Genomic DNA, 16861 nt, shown 5'->3' on the forward strand with positions numbered 1-16861 from the left:
ACTCGCATGCTGCATAGTCGCCAGTTATGTGTGCCTCCTGCCGGACTTATTACGCCCGTCGCTGATAGGAACGCACCGTGTGCAGCGCGTTCACCCATGGGTGGTCAAGGAACCTCCCCTGTCCAGTGGAAACTTAGTCTTTTGATGATGTGGCCTCACCCGCTAGTTGTCTTGGTATTAAAGTCAAATAACTGCAAATCGTGAATGACACGTCGACGGAAAGCTCCTGAAACAGTGGTCGTCTAAACTGGTTTGAGCCTATTCCGTGCTCAAATAGCGCGTCAAAATGAACAAAGCCTCTCACCATGAAACTGCTTAGGATATTTTTCGTTTTTTCCAGAACGTTGTCCGTGTTATCCTTCAATGTATAAAGTACATTGACCGGCACTGATGAATGAAAACCTTGGCGGCATTGAGGAGTAAAAATACCGGCATCATATCTGGGTTCTTGCGCTTCTTACTCCATCACGAAAAATGAGTTTACTCCACAAATTCGCATGTGATCCAAGTTATTAGAGCACGACGGAACCCGCGCACAAATTTACGCTCTGTGGGATGAAATAACGACAACGAACGCAGAGAGGCTATAACAATCATTTAAACGCGGCCATAAACTGATGCAGAGCGTCCAGGGCACCCACTTAACCTCACAAAATCGAGTTCAGTTGTTGAAATTGTTTTGTCACCTTTCAGGCAAACATAATTAGCACGCGTAAAATGCCTTTCTTAAGGAGTTTTGGCGCTTCTTTGTTGCGCCACTGAAAGAGTCCTCCCTTGATGTCGAAGATTACTTCTAGATGCAGGCGGAATAAATTTCAGGCACCAAAACCTCATTCAATTACTTCACTTATTGAATCAGAAGAAATTCAAGGCGTAGTTCGAGCAAAAAAAACAAAACAAATGAAGCTCGAGTCAGCCGGAAAGTCCGCCTTGAGGCAGTGTGCTGTCTAACCAAACGTGGCGCTAAATGTTCGGCTTTTCTCCAGCTTTGGACTGAGAGTGCGGAAGTTGTGGGTTCGAACCTAGAGCCTGAGATGAATTTTTACAGGCTCCCGATTTAACCTACTACATCAATAATTGGCGAAGACGCTTTTTGTTCTCCATTAAGTAAATGAAACACACTTCACTTTATGTCGGTTACTCCCGTCCATGCTCGCCGGCCGTCTCTACCTTTCTCTACATTTAGCCTGCTCAATATGAGGCTTACGGAGATTTTTAAAAACAAAAATTTAACCCTGCCCGAAATGACAGTTTTCCTAACATTACCAGGAATTGATAACACGCACTTCTAGTTCCTTGGCATGCCACCACGGGATGCATGCTGCAACATTAAATATAGCGCGCTGACATTATGCAAAAAAAAACTGCGGGAACAGTTGAGGATCGATCCCATGTCTTCAAGGTACGGAATTGACACCTTCAAACTTTTCGGCCACGGCTTTTTTGCACGGAAATAGTGCCAGAAAGAAAAATCTAAACATGCTTACACCACAAAACACCAGACCACCATACCCCTGCACGACCCCACCTTCCAAAACATCAAATGTCTGGGAGGCACACACACGCATTCAGATAGAGGAGCCAGCTAGGCGGCTGTTAAGGGCAGCATATACTCGCCGCACCAAAGCGTATTGCTCACGAAAGAAAGATTTCGACAACCGTGGTGTCTCGGCCACAGCTTTTTGCCTTCAGCATGGTATTTATTACAGTGGTGCAATGTTCTATGTACATGAACTATTATCCGTTAGCAAAACAGTGTCAAATTAATACAATGTGTAATACGCCACATATAAGCAACGTATGCGCAGCAGCGGACAGGTTTGCTTTTAATCCTACTGTGCGTGATTATATGACCGTGTCCTGAAAATGTGAACTTTGGCCATTTTTATTCGTTGATCCCGCTGGTAAACGCGAATAGAGCCCTAGATCTTTGACAACGTAAGTTGTCTCCTGAAACACCTTCAACTTTCGGCCGTTTCAATAGACTCCCATTGCTAAAGCTCTGAAATGCGTGGGAACAAAATCTTGATCGGACTCCTGAGCGTCGCTGCTTTCAGATGCTCTGTAAGATCACCAAAAACTAAATTATCTTATCTGGAAAAATCCAGGCCGATATTTGTGCCATTAGTTACTGCAAAATATCTGCCGCTATGCTTAGCGGCACAGCTGGGCGCTGTCCCGAATTGCTGGCAATTATATTCCTCATTAAAAAAATCAAATAACAGGCATTTAATCACTACAATAAGCGTGCATGTTCATTCTGCGAATATAAATGGGACGTCTGTCTTGACGACTCCATTTGGCAGAATTCTCGTGACACGCGTGTTTTCCTAGATATTTGCCTCCGAATTTCCAACTCAGTTGGGGTAATTGCAGATGCAAGATGTTTGTGATCAGCATGAAATTCCTTCCTCGTGTGACACAGCCGTTGCGTAAGGCCTTCAGATTGGCTGTGATATGTGAGGAAGTACAAGGCCAGCCTTTATCAGCTTCACCCACTCTTCAACGCCGTTGGCCGAAGAGCTCCCATGCGCAACAGCGACGCCAGACTGGAAGGAGTTTTGCGCCCATCGTCGCGTCGAACATGTTTAATTACGCGAATTGAGTCGGAAAATTTGGCGCCGTACACTTTTTGGCATGTTCGCGCTGCGAAAAGTCTGCCGAATGAAAAAGTCTCGGAATATGAACGCCTTCAGTATCAAGTAACGAGTGTATGGCACTGCAGTGGGTAAAGAGTTTATGAATTGATTTTATTTGATTCGGAGACCAATGACGGCAGTTATCTTGCCATTTTATGTCGGCCTGGTCGAATAACGTGCCTGAAAAAGTGGCTTCCATGACCTACTTATCACTTTACCGCAAAATACTTAAAATTCTAATTCTGAAGACCCTGGAAGTCAAGAATTCTCGGACATCATATTTAATTGCGCGGCAAATGTGGAATACTGTAAGGTACTGTTATGGAAGTATATAGAATAATGATCCACTCTTGCATCGCGTAGCAAGCGCTCTCTTTTAAATTTTGTCCATCGCTCGCATGGAGTGAACAGTGCTATACAAAACCAATTGGGAAAGTTTTTGACGGCAGCAAAAAGTTAACAAAATAACAAGCCTACCAAGGGGACATCTGCGGATATATTGAATGTTATACTGCAATCTTAAAATACATGAACGAATTGCGCTCATAAACAACTCATTTTTAGAAAATGTGCTTGTCCGGAATTTCTGAGTACTGGATATGTATATACAACCCCCTAAATACATACCAGTTTAGATACCGCCATTTAATACTACGTTTTGTCATTGAATTGCTTGGAAAAATAAGGAAGTAACAAGGTGATTATCACCTGAGTGAAGTGGGACCAGAACTGGCGTTCCCTGGACGCATGTAGCATCAGCTGGATGAAAGGATAGTGAATCATGTAGATGCCGAATGAAAGCTTGCTGAGGGGTACAAATACATTCAACGACAGGAGCCTGCCGACAAGTCCTGCAAAAAAAAGATAACTTCGAGTTGTGGTATATATTAAGAGAGATTTGGAGATAGGGGTACAGAAAAGAGCAGCAGGTCGATCATCAATTCAAAACATGGCATGCGATCTTCCTAGGACGCATTCGGGCACGCAGTTGTCACGTCTACTGGAGAACGTCAGTATGATCTCCGAATGGCGCCTCTACCAGCCGAACAATAGTCAGTAAAGCCGCCGACCATTATGCACGCGAAGCAGACACCACCGGCTTCCATTTGGGCATTTGCAAGCTGGCCGTACAATTGCTACGGCCCAGAGAAAGCGTTAGGGGCACAAACTCTTCCTTTACATCGATATGAAGGTTAACATCATTCTCTCTCTTTGATTGCTTGTGAAGAATCGTCAGTTCATGAGCTCAGTTCCAGTATTTACTATCTGTCCTAGCTGGTAGTTTGCACAGCTACAGCGGGCAGCGATGCCTTTCTTTGTGACTCAGTCGAAAGCAAAGAAAAAGCCTGCCTATCAAATGCGGATATTTGTTACTTCATTTGAATCTGACTAAATTATTTCGCTTTCTGTTTCACCTTTCGGAAGAACTCATTCGGTCGCGATGGTGCTACATTGCAGAAAAGGATGAAAGACTGCAAAAAGGCGATACCAATGCGTCGCAGACTTTCAGCTGTTCTTGTCTTCCTTCATTTGTTTATTGTCCTTTTTCTTTAGCAGTTTTTTACCAGCGAACCACACCATTTCGTGCGGATGTCTGCCCTACTGCGTTATTATTATTTCAGTACCTTTCTTTCAGCTTATGAAACACGCGCATCAGGCGGAAGATGACTGGTAGCTACGGCTTGTTTCTTTGAAACATGACACACTAGAAGATTATAAATATGTATTCCACTCGTTAAAACTAGGCAACAAAACACTTCCAGTTCATCTTACCGCCTTGTCCTGTGGAGCAGGCCAGCGTAATCCAAGCGAGAGATATTGACCACAGGACGCGGTCAAAGAATGCTACGAGCAGTTTCGCAGCTCCTGGTGTGGGATCCACGTGCTTATACCAGGGTACCTTCATGAACATAACGCAGAGAGCGCAGCTGGTGGACACGCACCAGCCTGCGAATCGTACACCCTGCAAAGGTTGTAAAGGGTTGTAAAACACTTTTGCTTTACCTTTTTTTCTCACTATTTTGCTGATTTTTTTGCTCCTTGCAGTGGTCAGCAAAGTTTTCGAACTTTTTTATAATTTAATACCGCTTATGTGAATTGGGTTGAACACGGTTCTTGTGTCCTGTGTTTAATGGTAATGCGTACACTGGTCGCAACGTCCACTGCATCGAAGTGCATGCAACAAAAATTCCTTGTGGTCGAACATCAAATACCGAGTCCTTCAGCTCAGAGAAACGGTAACTATTATGTGGAGGTTGTTTTAAATTCTTTGAATGCGATTTAAATGTAACACTGCTTTTCAAATCTTCTTCTCACGAAGCTTGACTGCTTTCAGCAGGCAAAGCTTCGCAGAACAGGTTCTACAGCATGCTCATGCTGTCATTTTATGAAATGATTATTGTGCATAGAAAATTGACGCCATAACCTTGCATATATGGTGGGTGAGCATGTCATAAGCCTGATATTCATCACCCAGAACCATATTTATATGCAAACTCATCAATGCAAAACGCGATTTGTCCGTAGGTATCTTATAAAACTGTCTTTTTACAAAAGTCTCACCCGCCGCAGTGGCTCAGTGGTTAGGGCGCTCGGTTACTGATTAGGAGTTCCCGGGTTCGAACCCGACCGCGGCGGCTGCTCTTTATTGAGGAAAAGCGCCAGGGCGCCTGCGTGCTGTGCGATGTCAGTGCACGTTAAAGATCCCCAGGTGGTCGAAATTATTCCGGAGCCCTCCACTACGGCACCACTTTCTTCCGTTCTTCTTTCACTCCCTCCTTTATCCCTTCCCTTATGGCGCGGTTCAGGTGTCCAACGATATATGAGACAGATACTGTGCCACTTCCTTTCCCCCAAAACCAATTATATACAAAAGTCTCTCCCACCGCCGTTTTACGCATGGAATCAAACACCGGGTCGTGTCAATGCACTCGACGAATCAAGCGTGAAATAAATTTCCTTTGATTATGAACTGTGCAGTTCTTTACTGAAGCAACTTAAAAAAAATTGTCTGTCAAGGCTAGAACATTTACAACTGCCAACATAACTGCCACACAAGCGTATCTCGTGCCACTTCTGTAAACGCGTTAAAGGCAGTGCTCATTTTTGTTTCCTATATCTTCCTGCAAAATTCCCTCTTCGCTTCTCTTTGTATTTTATTCCCTTGTGCTAATCTATTCCTAAGCTTTTATGGTCGCCATCCTGCACATGTATGCTAAACTGGCCCTCATACCTGTTTATTCCGCGTTACAGGTGCTGCATTTATAGCGAATGATCTCTTTAATGACACAGTTAGTACATTTTATATTATGGTGAAATTTGCATGCGACAATTTTTTCCCGCCGACTTTTGAGGGCAGCACACCGATAACGTAGAGGGGTGGGCACGTCGAAGTAGTAGCGTCGCTTGGTCTAGGTGTTTGCTGAGTGAGGACAATCAAGAACCGAGGATTGGCTAAATAAAAAAAGCCCTTGGAGATCTTTGGTGAATGGTCCGTTTAGGGTCATGTTGTCGTGGTTGCTCCTTGAAATCACTGCACAGAAATTTTTTCCACTGATGTGCACCGATCGGGTGATTGTAAGTCGGTGTGGGTCATGTGCGGGTGCTTGCAAACCTCTCCGCTGTGTGGGTCTAGCTAACGCTGCATTTAGATGCGCTTAAGGGCCTTTTGGCAACCTGAATATCTTTTATCATGCATTTCGACGTTTTCCTTGCCATTTCATGAAATCTTGTCTCTTCTGTCAAATTCAAGACTTTTCATCGCAATGTTCCAGGATGTTCTTCAGCTGTATGCCGTGTGCCTAGGGTGCACAAATGATTTCCATCACGTGATTTTCGATGCTTATCTTTTCTTCACAATAGTATCTCCTTTAGCGAGGTCACCATTCACAAAAATTCACAGAGCATCGAAAGCAGCTTAGCAAAAAGGCTTTTGTGTGCACAGGCTTGTTTTGTATGTGACCATGCTAAATCAATATGTCTATGTTATACATAAAAATTCCCTAAACTTTTCTTCTACTACATTCGACGGGTTTTCACCCATACGTTGTTAAGCGCCTACATCAACCAAGTGTGTTAGAGATATACCATCTCTTAAAATTTCCTTAAACTTCACAAAAATTTTGTTCATCGACACTCTCGGCTGATCATAAACGAAGTGGAACAACTCGAAACGGATGTGGCTAGAGGGACACCTCCTTTCCTCTGTGCTTGAGGTTGTTCGTTCCCTCTGCTCGATTCTGCGCTTTCAAGCAGACTACCGAAATTACCAAGCTGCGGCTGTGTAACCATGGAAGCATAGTATGTCTTCTTACTAAAAATAATTCATTATGTGCTGTGGTACCAAAACCTGTACTGCTTGTGTTCGCAATGGCGTACAGTGCGCAATCCATAACGCACACACGTAATCATGCACAAAGACCGTTGGCGTGCACATTTGGCGCGCCGGTGCTCTGAAATGCACTTTGTGAACACAGGACTCACCTTTGAAATTTTCCGATCCCTGAAGTCTTCCAAGAGCATCAATGTCACACATCCACTGAAGAAGCACACGGCGTGATAAAAAGGCTTTATATAGTATAAATTCAAGGTTTTCAATGTTGAGCTGCAAAATAAAGGATGAGAATATGTAAGCTGTGATATTTTTTTTCGGTCAGTCCGCTACTTGTGTTTGAAATATTTTGAATGATTAATTTTTATCACTGCGCCAGATGGGATCTTGCTCTGTTATTAATCGCTCTCAGCGTAGACATCCTTCGCAGAGTTCTCAGTCACTCTCAGAAGTCGCATATTGCCACCATTGTTTTAGGCAAATGCAGACATCATTTTGTGCAAGTCAGTTATCTTCATAGCATCAGTTCAATTCACTGATGTTGTTCTAATACTTTGGGTAGTCCCTCAAGTGGGAGTAGACTTGTAATAAGGGAGTAATTACTAATTTGGCTCCACCAATGTGCAGTCATACGACTACAATGAAAAGCAGTACACCTTTCGGACACACTTCATAGTTGAAGTCAAATTCATCCTGGTCCGGTGTTCCGGCCCTCTGGACCACCGCCTATCCGGGGGCAGCCGCTCTACCAACTGAGCTAATTATGGTAGAGGTACGTGGCATATATACAAGGCATCCGTTAGTGCGCATTGGCTCACTGGTATAAATACCGAATTAAAAAAAAATTCTGCAGCGAATGCGGGTAATCGTCTACATATAAAAAAAATAGAGACGAAAGTATATCTGTTTTGCTGCGTTCATAAAAGCTGATTTCTTACACGGCCGGCGTTTCATCCTTAGGTTCATCAATGAGGAGCTGGAATGGCCAGAAATTGCGGACAGTAAACAACTGAGCAAGTCGTCTGTCGAAGGGACAAAGGAAAAAGCTGCCCTTCGATATACTCGCCTTTTGGTAAAGCCTGGAAACATCATGAACGGGACAACCTCAGGATCAGCCGCAGTCCACATCGCAATGGCGCATCCCAGTAGCGACAGAACGGCGAAGGCTCCCAGCGAAAGCGCTTTCCGACTGTATTCGCAATATTTTGAAAAAACAGAAGAGTTCATTGCACCAAGCGTAAAATGTGCTGCTTTGTGGATCACCGTGTCTGCGCTTTATTTAATGGAGTTCCATTGGGCGTTCACAGATTTCAGTAATCCTTGCCTCAAAAAAATGCGCTTCTCTTTCTCTTACACGCAAAACTGTGTTTCCACTTTCTGATGTGTTTATGATGAGCACATGAACACTGGATGTTCCTGTTTCTTTTTCTTTTGTTGCCCTATCTATAAGCGTCTACGTCATCTATTTATAGTCGCGTACATGTATAATTACAAATGACGAAGTACAAATGACCAAGTTTCCCACGATTATTATGTTGGCCATGGAACTGCTATGCTTCAGTGCTACAGGTTGTGGGCTTCTCCGAATAAGTTAGTACTGGAGGTATCGGTAGCATCGTTCAATGTGCCTTTGAATACGTATGGTTCGCACATGTAATCTCTGAACGTTCAAAAGTTCGCGCTTGAAGTCCTTACTCTCGGGAAAAAATAAACTTCCAACTACCTTTCCCGGCAGATGAGAAAGAAAAAAATTCTTGCAACATCATTTCTGCTGGCGTCAGTTCGTGCACCTCTCAGAGTGTGCGATAAACGCAAGAATTCAGTAGAATATAAATAAACAATTGATTTAATTGAGAAGGGTTCAACATAACAAAAAGAGCAAACTCAGCAGATCGCGTATGGGTCTGGGATAAAACTTTTCTTCGATCTATTTGCTTGTCGGCATTTATTCCGGGTGGATGCCATGTTGAAACCACTGAATCTACCTTTCATTTTTTTCATATCCTTTTGCGAAGAACAAGAACGCCAAAAGAGCCGTCAGGCAATGGAAGTTGTACTTACTACAGAGTGTCGTTTGCTTATTTGGTACTTCACAATAAATATAAAATCTTCTGGTAAAAATACACGTCCCAAGTCATTTCGAAATATTGATAAAAATGTAGAAAGAAACAACGCACCCGAAAATTACTGTGAGGGTTAGTGCTCAAGAATTTGCATGAGTACCTTTCTCTAAGCAAGTAAAGTTGCACCACAGTGTATTCAGTCATCGAACTAGAAAGAGATTGCTTGTTCGAAGATGAAAAACACTGATTTGAACCTTAACTTGCACATTTTTTTATTGAACTCACGGCATGTGCTTAGGGTGCACACATGTGAAATGTGATATTTCTCAATATATCTGATTAATTTTAGTAAATTCAAACTTTGGATTTACCTTTTAAGCAATAGCAGAACAAGAAGAGACACGACGAAAAGTTGGAAATCTGAAGAAAGGTACCACAAGTGGACAAGAAGGGTCTGCCAACAGAAAGTTATACAAGCATTTATGACTCCCGGACATTAACCGCAGACAAAACAGCAGAACAGACTCGCAGCTAATTCGCGGAACTGACTAGTTTTGCGCATATGGCGAGCGCATATCTAAAAATGCGATAATACTCACTATATAAAGCTAGACTGAGGTAAGAACCAAAGATAAAATGATCACTCTGATATTGTGTTCGTGTGATCATGGTGTCGTTTGCCTAAGAAGCACTATTGCTAACTGTTCAGGATAAACATAGTGTATAAATGTAGTGTAATAGTGAATAAATGTGTATATAGGTATATCATCATGGAACAGACGCATAATAAATGTCTCCAGCAACTACATGCATAGGCTAGTGCACGGGGATGGAAATGCATCGCCACTTATGTCGACAGTGTTTGAATGCAATATATTTCTTCTGAACATCTTAAATGTCTTTCAATTTCATCATTTCACACCCTGCCGCCGCGGTGGCTGAGTGGTTATGGCGCTCGGCTGCTGGCCCGAAAGATGCGGGTTCGATCCCGGCCACGGCGGTCAAATTATGATAGAGGCGAAGTACTAGAGGCCCGTGTGCTGTGCGATTTCAGTGCAGGTTAAAGAACCACAGGTGGTCGAAGTTTCCGGAGTCCTTCACTACGGCGTCCCTCATAGCCTCAGTCGCTATGGGACGTTAAACCCCCATAAACCAAACAATTTCACACCCAAGAGGAGAAAGCTTATTTAGTGCCTTTGTACAATATCAACGTACTTGACCTACGGCACCGTCGCTGGAAACCGTAAGTGTATCCCGTAGAATTTTCACGTGGACGACAAAGTAATGAATGCGCTTTGAATAGTTTTAATGTAACTGCGACATTTTGTCCATTTTCTCTTTGGAAAGACTGAAGTAAGCTGAGACTGCCAGCCAAACTTTTTTATCTTCCGAAAACTTTAGCTTCGTCTTTTGAAAGGTTTTGCTTACGGTAGTCGTCGCTTTTCTATTTCACATGCATTTAATACACATACATTCAGTTTGCATGTGTCAGCAACCTAAATAGAGAGAAGGATGTTTTCTCTTCCTGGTGTGCTATTTAAAATTCCACCTGAGCGCTTATTCCAGCCACCCTGAGTCCCCTAGATAAAGGGGAGGGGGTATAATTTTTCTACCAGTGTTCGCGATCATTTAAGCTTATTGCTGCTGTTGTAAAATTTATTGCAGGTTATTTTCTGGTTAGCACAATTAGTGGCAGAAACTAAATCCTAAGTGATGATGGGGAATTTGTAATTTTACCCGTGAGCTTTCTCCACCTGATAAACATCACCATAATGTCTGTTACCATCTGCATAACCTAACTAGAACCAACAAATTTGCATTGAGTGCAGTTAGCGAGAAAAACAACACTTCGTCCAATAACAGGGCCAATCATGCCAGTCACCAAAATTTATCGTACACGTGTTTCCTTTAAACTAGGCACACGGTACACTTACTGCACGCGGTATACTGCACACGGTACGATATACTGCGCAGTATACTACACTGTTTAATAAAATTATTTCCTCTCGTCAGTATAACGTCACTAAAGTATTATAAATTAACATATAGTTTTTTTCCTGTGTGGCTTGAGCCATGGGTTAGTTCCACTAAAAAACAAAAAACTATTTGTTGGTTGTGCGATAAAAGAGGCAATTGATAGCGTCATTCGTGGTGCTTGAAGGGCGGCATAGGGTATACCCAGTTTTGCCAGCAACAAGCTACTTGCACTTGGGGTGCATAATACCCTCGACGAGCTAATTGAGGCACATAAAATTTGGAGGACGCTTAAGCTTCATCTTTAAGGTTGAGACGCAACCGCGTGCTGCAGCGCTGCCAAGGAAATTTAAGGAAAGGACGCTTGTCTCACATATCTCGGTGGACACCCGAACTGGGCCGCAAGGGAAGGAAAATGAAATTAAAATTGGTTTTAAGGAAAGGAAATGACGCCTCTCTCACTATTCTCGCTGGACTCCAGGACCGCTCCGTAAGAGAAGGAAAAAACAACACCGTATTTACTAGACGCGCCTTTGTTCACTCCAAACCATCGAGCTGGCGTGGCGGACAATAACGAAAAAAAAGCTGGCTTGGCGGAGTGGTTAGCGTTCTCGCATTCCGGAGACCTTGGTTCGATTCCTCAGCTTCTCAACAATTTCCCACTCGGTTTTAGTTATTAATGCTTCCGGGATTTTTCGCTCCCGGCCAACGCCGCTGATGCCGACGACACCGGCTTTTCTGCGACACGGGGTCCTTAACGCTGTCGCGTTAATAAAGCAATGTCTTTGCTCTCTTAATCGTGTCCCTCTTGGTCTTCGCGCTCGTGTACTATCTAATGCAATAATGCACACAAGCAAACTCTTACGCACCGCACCCGCCCCCATTGCTTGGGGCCTGGTGAGTTTTATTCTCGGCAAGTTGCCAGGCAGCTGGCTCTGCATGTAAAAATTCTTGGTACAGAGATTTGGGTGCGCGCGTTAAGGAACCAAAGGTGGTGGAAATTAAATTCGCAAAGCCTCCATCACGGTGCGCGCTACCGTCACCAGCGCTATCTTAATAAACACAACCTGTTTGTGTTCTTCAAAACTGAAAATCGAGGCTTAGCCGATGTGAAGTAACGAAAAACCGCGACTGTCCGAGCATCGGTAGTTACTTTAGGGATTGCTATTTAAAAAACTTTCACAGCAGTTAGAACATCCATAAAACCTTACCTCATCTCTAAATTCTGAAAAATTCCTGATCTGAAGCAGCAGACCCCACCAGTCGGTGGCTATCTCGTCGTAAAACTTCAAGAAGAATGCCTTGACGTTCGGCCCGGAGACGAAACGTGGAACGCCATAGAAGCACATAATAACAAAGAATAGTGGAATGCATATCCTGTAGCGAAAAGAAGAAAGCAAAATTAAATAAAGCAATATGATATGATGCTTCTGTATAATGTAGAGACTAAGGGATATTTTGCGTAGTGTCTGTCAATTATTAAGCCTGAAAGGTGACTTTATTTTTCAAATTTCTTAGCTCACTTTCACTTTTGCCTTAGCAAGACGTGGCGCTCTTTATATGCGGTGTTCGCAAGAGCTATCGTTGCCCCTTCTTGACTCGTGAAAGAGAAATTCGCCTCAAACTATTTTTTTTCAATCATACTTAGGCTTTCACTTCGCTCGGCTCCTCTTTTTTTTCTACACTCATAACATGTCAGACAGGTATGGAACCCAAGAGCGCGCCATGCAGCAAACAAAGGGGACCTTACCGTAACCTCCAGGTTTATTTCAGTGGTATGGCGCTTTAGAGAACAGGCACAAAACTGCAGGCCCCAGAAACATGAGTTTTTTTAACTAAGTATCAGTGGCCAGCCTTCACGTTATTGCTATTAAGGGCTCTAGATAAGACGTTGACGTCCTTTACACGAACGAGTCAGTGTTGTGGTACGAACTGGAGGGTATTTTAGAGCACCAGACACGTTTAAATTGTCGTGAAGATTATATTCCAAAACAGTGTTCTAAAAGTAACCCGATACCAAATATTTCTTTGCTGTGGTGCTTAGTATTTGCTGTTTTCCACATATATAGTGCCCCCGTCACAGAAATTGCAATGGGACCTAAGCCATCATAAACGGCGCCTTGTCTGCACAGTAGAGATCATCACTGCTGCCAGACACATTTAGAGTTGCTTTGCTTCCAACCTGTCGTGATTCTACAGTGCTCTGTTTATCGAAATTCCGTGGTCCTACACTTGTTGAGAGGCAGCAAGTAATCAAGGCGGTATCAAGTACTACGCACGCGTGGCACGAAAGTGTCAGCTACGAGCTCTCCTCGGCAGCGCCCGTTTGCCTGCGCGCTAATTTCGCTTTTGTCTCTTTTACAGTAGCCAGCCGCCGCGGTGGCTGAGTGGTTATGACGCTCGGCTGCTGACCCGAAAGACGCGGGTTCGATCCCGGCCATGGCGGTTGAATTTCGATGGAGGCGAAATTCTAGAGGCCCGTGTGCTGTGCGATGTCAGTGCCCCAGCTGGTCGAAGTTTCCGGAGCCCTCAACTACGGCGTCCCTCATAGCCTGAGTCGCATCGGGGTGTTAAACCCGCTAAACCATAAACCATCTTCCATAGTAACCCCTGCACGGTCTTCGGAGATGCATGCAACGCAGAATGCCCAAGCGAAAGAGAACATCAGCCATACGTAACGTTAGGAGGGCCGATGGTGCTATAATTTCAGCGACGATCGACACTTGCTCTTTGTGCATTATGGCTCCCAAAAACAATGCACGCCAGGCACAGTATAAAATCCTCGATGTCTATTTGGAGTGTAAGAAAATAACTCCTATTTCGAGTCTTCCTGTGAGTGGGCGAATTTCGTTACGTGCTTTTTCACTGCTGTTGTGAACTTGGCTTCGAACGTTAATGATTGCCAATAATTGTTTTGTTTTTCACATTCGCAGAGGAGGAATTCAGCCAAGGAACAGCGATATATCAATATTATCCCGTTTCTGTTCGGCTTCACTGGCTGCTGTATACCTTAAAATGATGTCTAGTTGTGCTTCCCCCACCAAGCAGAGAGAAGCGAAAAAACGGGAAGTCGCAGCACCTGCGCAACAAACACACGAAGAGCAGTTGGATTCCCGGCTAACCAGCCACGGCCCGGACGTCCAACTCGTGTTCATTGTTTGAGTGCGGCGAACTGCCATATCCCACGGCCTCCTGGATTAAGACGCTGTCCGCCTATAGGGTGAAGACGCTTACCTGCTTATTTGGGCAATAAAGTTTATTACTTCTACTACTCCAATTTTGTTCTTCTCTCTGGTGTAAATAAAGCATTTCAATTAGCCACTCTATTTACACTGTGTACAGCTTCTTCAACGCCAAAAAATTTCAACCAAACAGATTCTTACCTGATGAGCCTTCGAATCACAGCGATTAAGAACACAATGGGGCCGTTGGCTTTTTGTTTGGTGATGACCAGGCACAGGAAAAAACCGCTGAAAGGTCAGGATGAATATTATTCTCAGACTGACTCCATACGAATGGGCGCACTGTTCAAAAGTTAGTTAATCATTAAACTCCCTACTCACTGAATAGTTGAGGAAATCACAAAATACATATGATTACCATTTCTACTTGATAAATGAAACGTCTACATTTAATATTACCCTACCAAAGGTCTTGACTGAAGGGCTTTTTGCATGGGAGAATGCGAGGGTCAAGTTAAGTATCCGATGTCTTGGGGTTATTTTATTTTTTTCTTTCCTCTGCTTTTAAGTTATCATGATTTTTAGAAATCTTAGGCCTAGCAGACTTTACGCCTTGGCAGATGGGCTTTGCATTCCTTTCTTTTTTTTCCATGTACAGTAAAATTTCGTTAGGTCGGCTGCTGTTAATTCGGAGAATGGGATAATATGGGCGCCCCTTCCGGTCCCATAAAACGTATATACTATTAAATAGCGGGAAACAATCGCAATTTCGGAGAAATATGGCTGCGCCTTAGTTAATTCGGACAGGTGGAGGAGCTCGCGTGCGCTCGGGGCGGCGAAATCTGGAGTATAGATGATGCTGGTTAAGCGACTCAGGAGTGTGACCATTATAGCTCACGTGGCACTGGTGTCTAACCGAAATTTAAAGGCGCCATCCTCATCGCTATGATCATCAGTCTGGAAGCTGCGACGCGATGCTTTTTTTTTTTCGTTTTATGCAGCGCTCTGCCTTTTTCGTCTTTATTTTTGTTGCGTGTGTATGGCGGACCGTGCTGTCTACGTTCTTCGTGTCACCGTGAAGCCTGCAATCGTTTCACATTGCGTCGTGTGCGTGTACGCAGGGTGTGCTTCTTTTTTTTTTTGCGGGGTTGGTAGTGGGGCGGCTGTTGTTCCGAGTGCCCTACAGGGCGCACGTGTTCGTTCATTCCACAGAGTGCACGCACTGCGTCATTCCGAGAAACTGAGAAAAGTGTTTACTGCCATGCAAATCTCTCGCACGAAGCAATGAACAATTACAGAGTTTGTCCCGAAGTAAATGTATGTTTATGTACGACACTTTGCTACGGGTTTTTTCGGTGCCCTTGATAATTCGCTTTTGGCTAATCAGACATTTTCTCCGACCTCATACAATCCGAATTAACAGTCTTGCTTCATATGCATTCAGCTACACTTGGTTACAATCGTTTCAAACTTAGTACTGCTGAAACAAATTTTCCACTTGCCTCAAAAAGAAGAAGGTGTCAACACTGTTAAATCCTGTCGCTATAATTAGGTTGGTCCAGTGGTCGTTCTCGATGAACATGTTTAGCAACCGGGCTGTAAGAAAGGGATGTCTTTCATGACACATAGCCAATGTGTAGGACTGAGGTGAATCGAAATCGTGTTGTGGGCTACTCTGCTGCTTATCACGAAAATTTAAGGCCGCGCAAAGAAACGAGTGTGATGACGAAGAAACGCAGAAGCGGCAGGACAGTTCTGGTGCTGTCGTTTCTGTTTCGTCGTCATGCTCGTCAGTTCACGCGGCCTTTAATTTTAACGCCTGAGACAAAGATTAGCAAGGCACTGCAGGGCGTGATTTCGAGCCAGCGATAAGTACAAGCATGAAAAACTGCAGAGTTAATGCAGTTTACGCCGCGCAGTTATTCGCTTGTCTTTGGGAAGCGCGTCTGTGAGTATGACAGTCTCCCAATAATGACAGACGTTGAGAGTACCTGAGTGGGTTAGAGTTCTTCTCTAGTGGTGAGTCGGCCTGCTCTCGAACCCTCCCCCCTCACCCGCTTTTTTATTTGATGAGACACGATAATGCAAACTAATTGGCGCAAAAGTGAGACACATTGGTGCATAAATTGCTTTTCCAAGATTTGCAGTGACAGCAAAGATTAGACTAGTAAGATGTAAGCGTCGTCGTCTTGGAGTTGTGGGTGGAACCACTAAAGAGGTTGATGGCATCATATCGTTCAAATCCAGGCTTCTGAGCACTTTACAGGGAAATGCCTGCTTATTATTTCTGCCAGTTGTGCATATTCTCTCTTCAGACTACTGACGATGAGAACTAAAGTAGGTGTCGTTTTGGCGAATTCTGAGTATTCTCTTTTTAGCTGTCACTATCGGCAGAACAAACAAAGACGAAAACAGGCTAGGTTGAGGCAGTCAGATTTGTGAAAGCTGCAGAATACAACGCGTTACATTTCGCATTTCGCAAGCTCCCACTAGCCTCTTGCTTGCGGCCTGAAAGTAGCTGAACACATCAGAGTCCTGCTCAAGTCTTCCATCGAGAAGTGGAAGCATCAACAAGAGGCAGTGCTTGCCAAAGTTAGGCTCTTCTCACGCCAGGCTCATGCGTGACGAAACTGTATCAGCCGTACGCCGTGACCTTGTTCTGGAAATCTGAGC

At 44.0% G+C, this 16861-nt stretch overlaps 1 protein-coding gene across 1 annotated transcript in view; it reads right to left on the minus strand.

Annotated features, from left to right (window-relative positions):
• Positions 1-3347: 3347 nt before the first annotated feature.
• LOC144115401 (nose resistant to fluoxetine protein 6-like) overlaps positions 3348-16861 on the minus strand; it is a gene marked incomplete at its 3' end in the record, with an annotated part of 41304 nt that continues 27790 nt past the window's right edge. The window contains 8 exon segments of the mRNA XM_077649774.1: positions 3348-3490; positions 4413-4602; positions 7122-7236; positions 8030-8158; positions 9404-9486; positions 12218-12383; positions 14390-14476; positions 15691-15784. Coding sequence (XP_077505900.1) covers positions 3348-3490; positions 4413-4602; positions 7122-7236; positions 8030-8158; positions 9404-9486; positions 12218-12383; positions 14390-14476; positions 15691-15784 — 1007 coding nt within the window.

The sequence above is a fragment of the Amblyomma americanum genome, chromosome 1 (assembly GCF_052857255.1).
Source record: "Amblyomma americanum isolate KBUSLIRL-KWMA chromosome 1, ASM5285725v1, whole genome shotgun sequence".
NCBI classification, from domain to species: domain Eukaryota; kingdom Metazoa; phylum Arthropoda; class Arachnida; order Ixodida; family Ixodidae; genus Amblyomma; species Amblyomma americanum.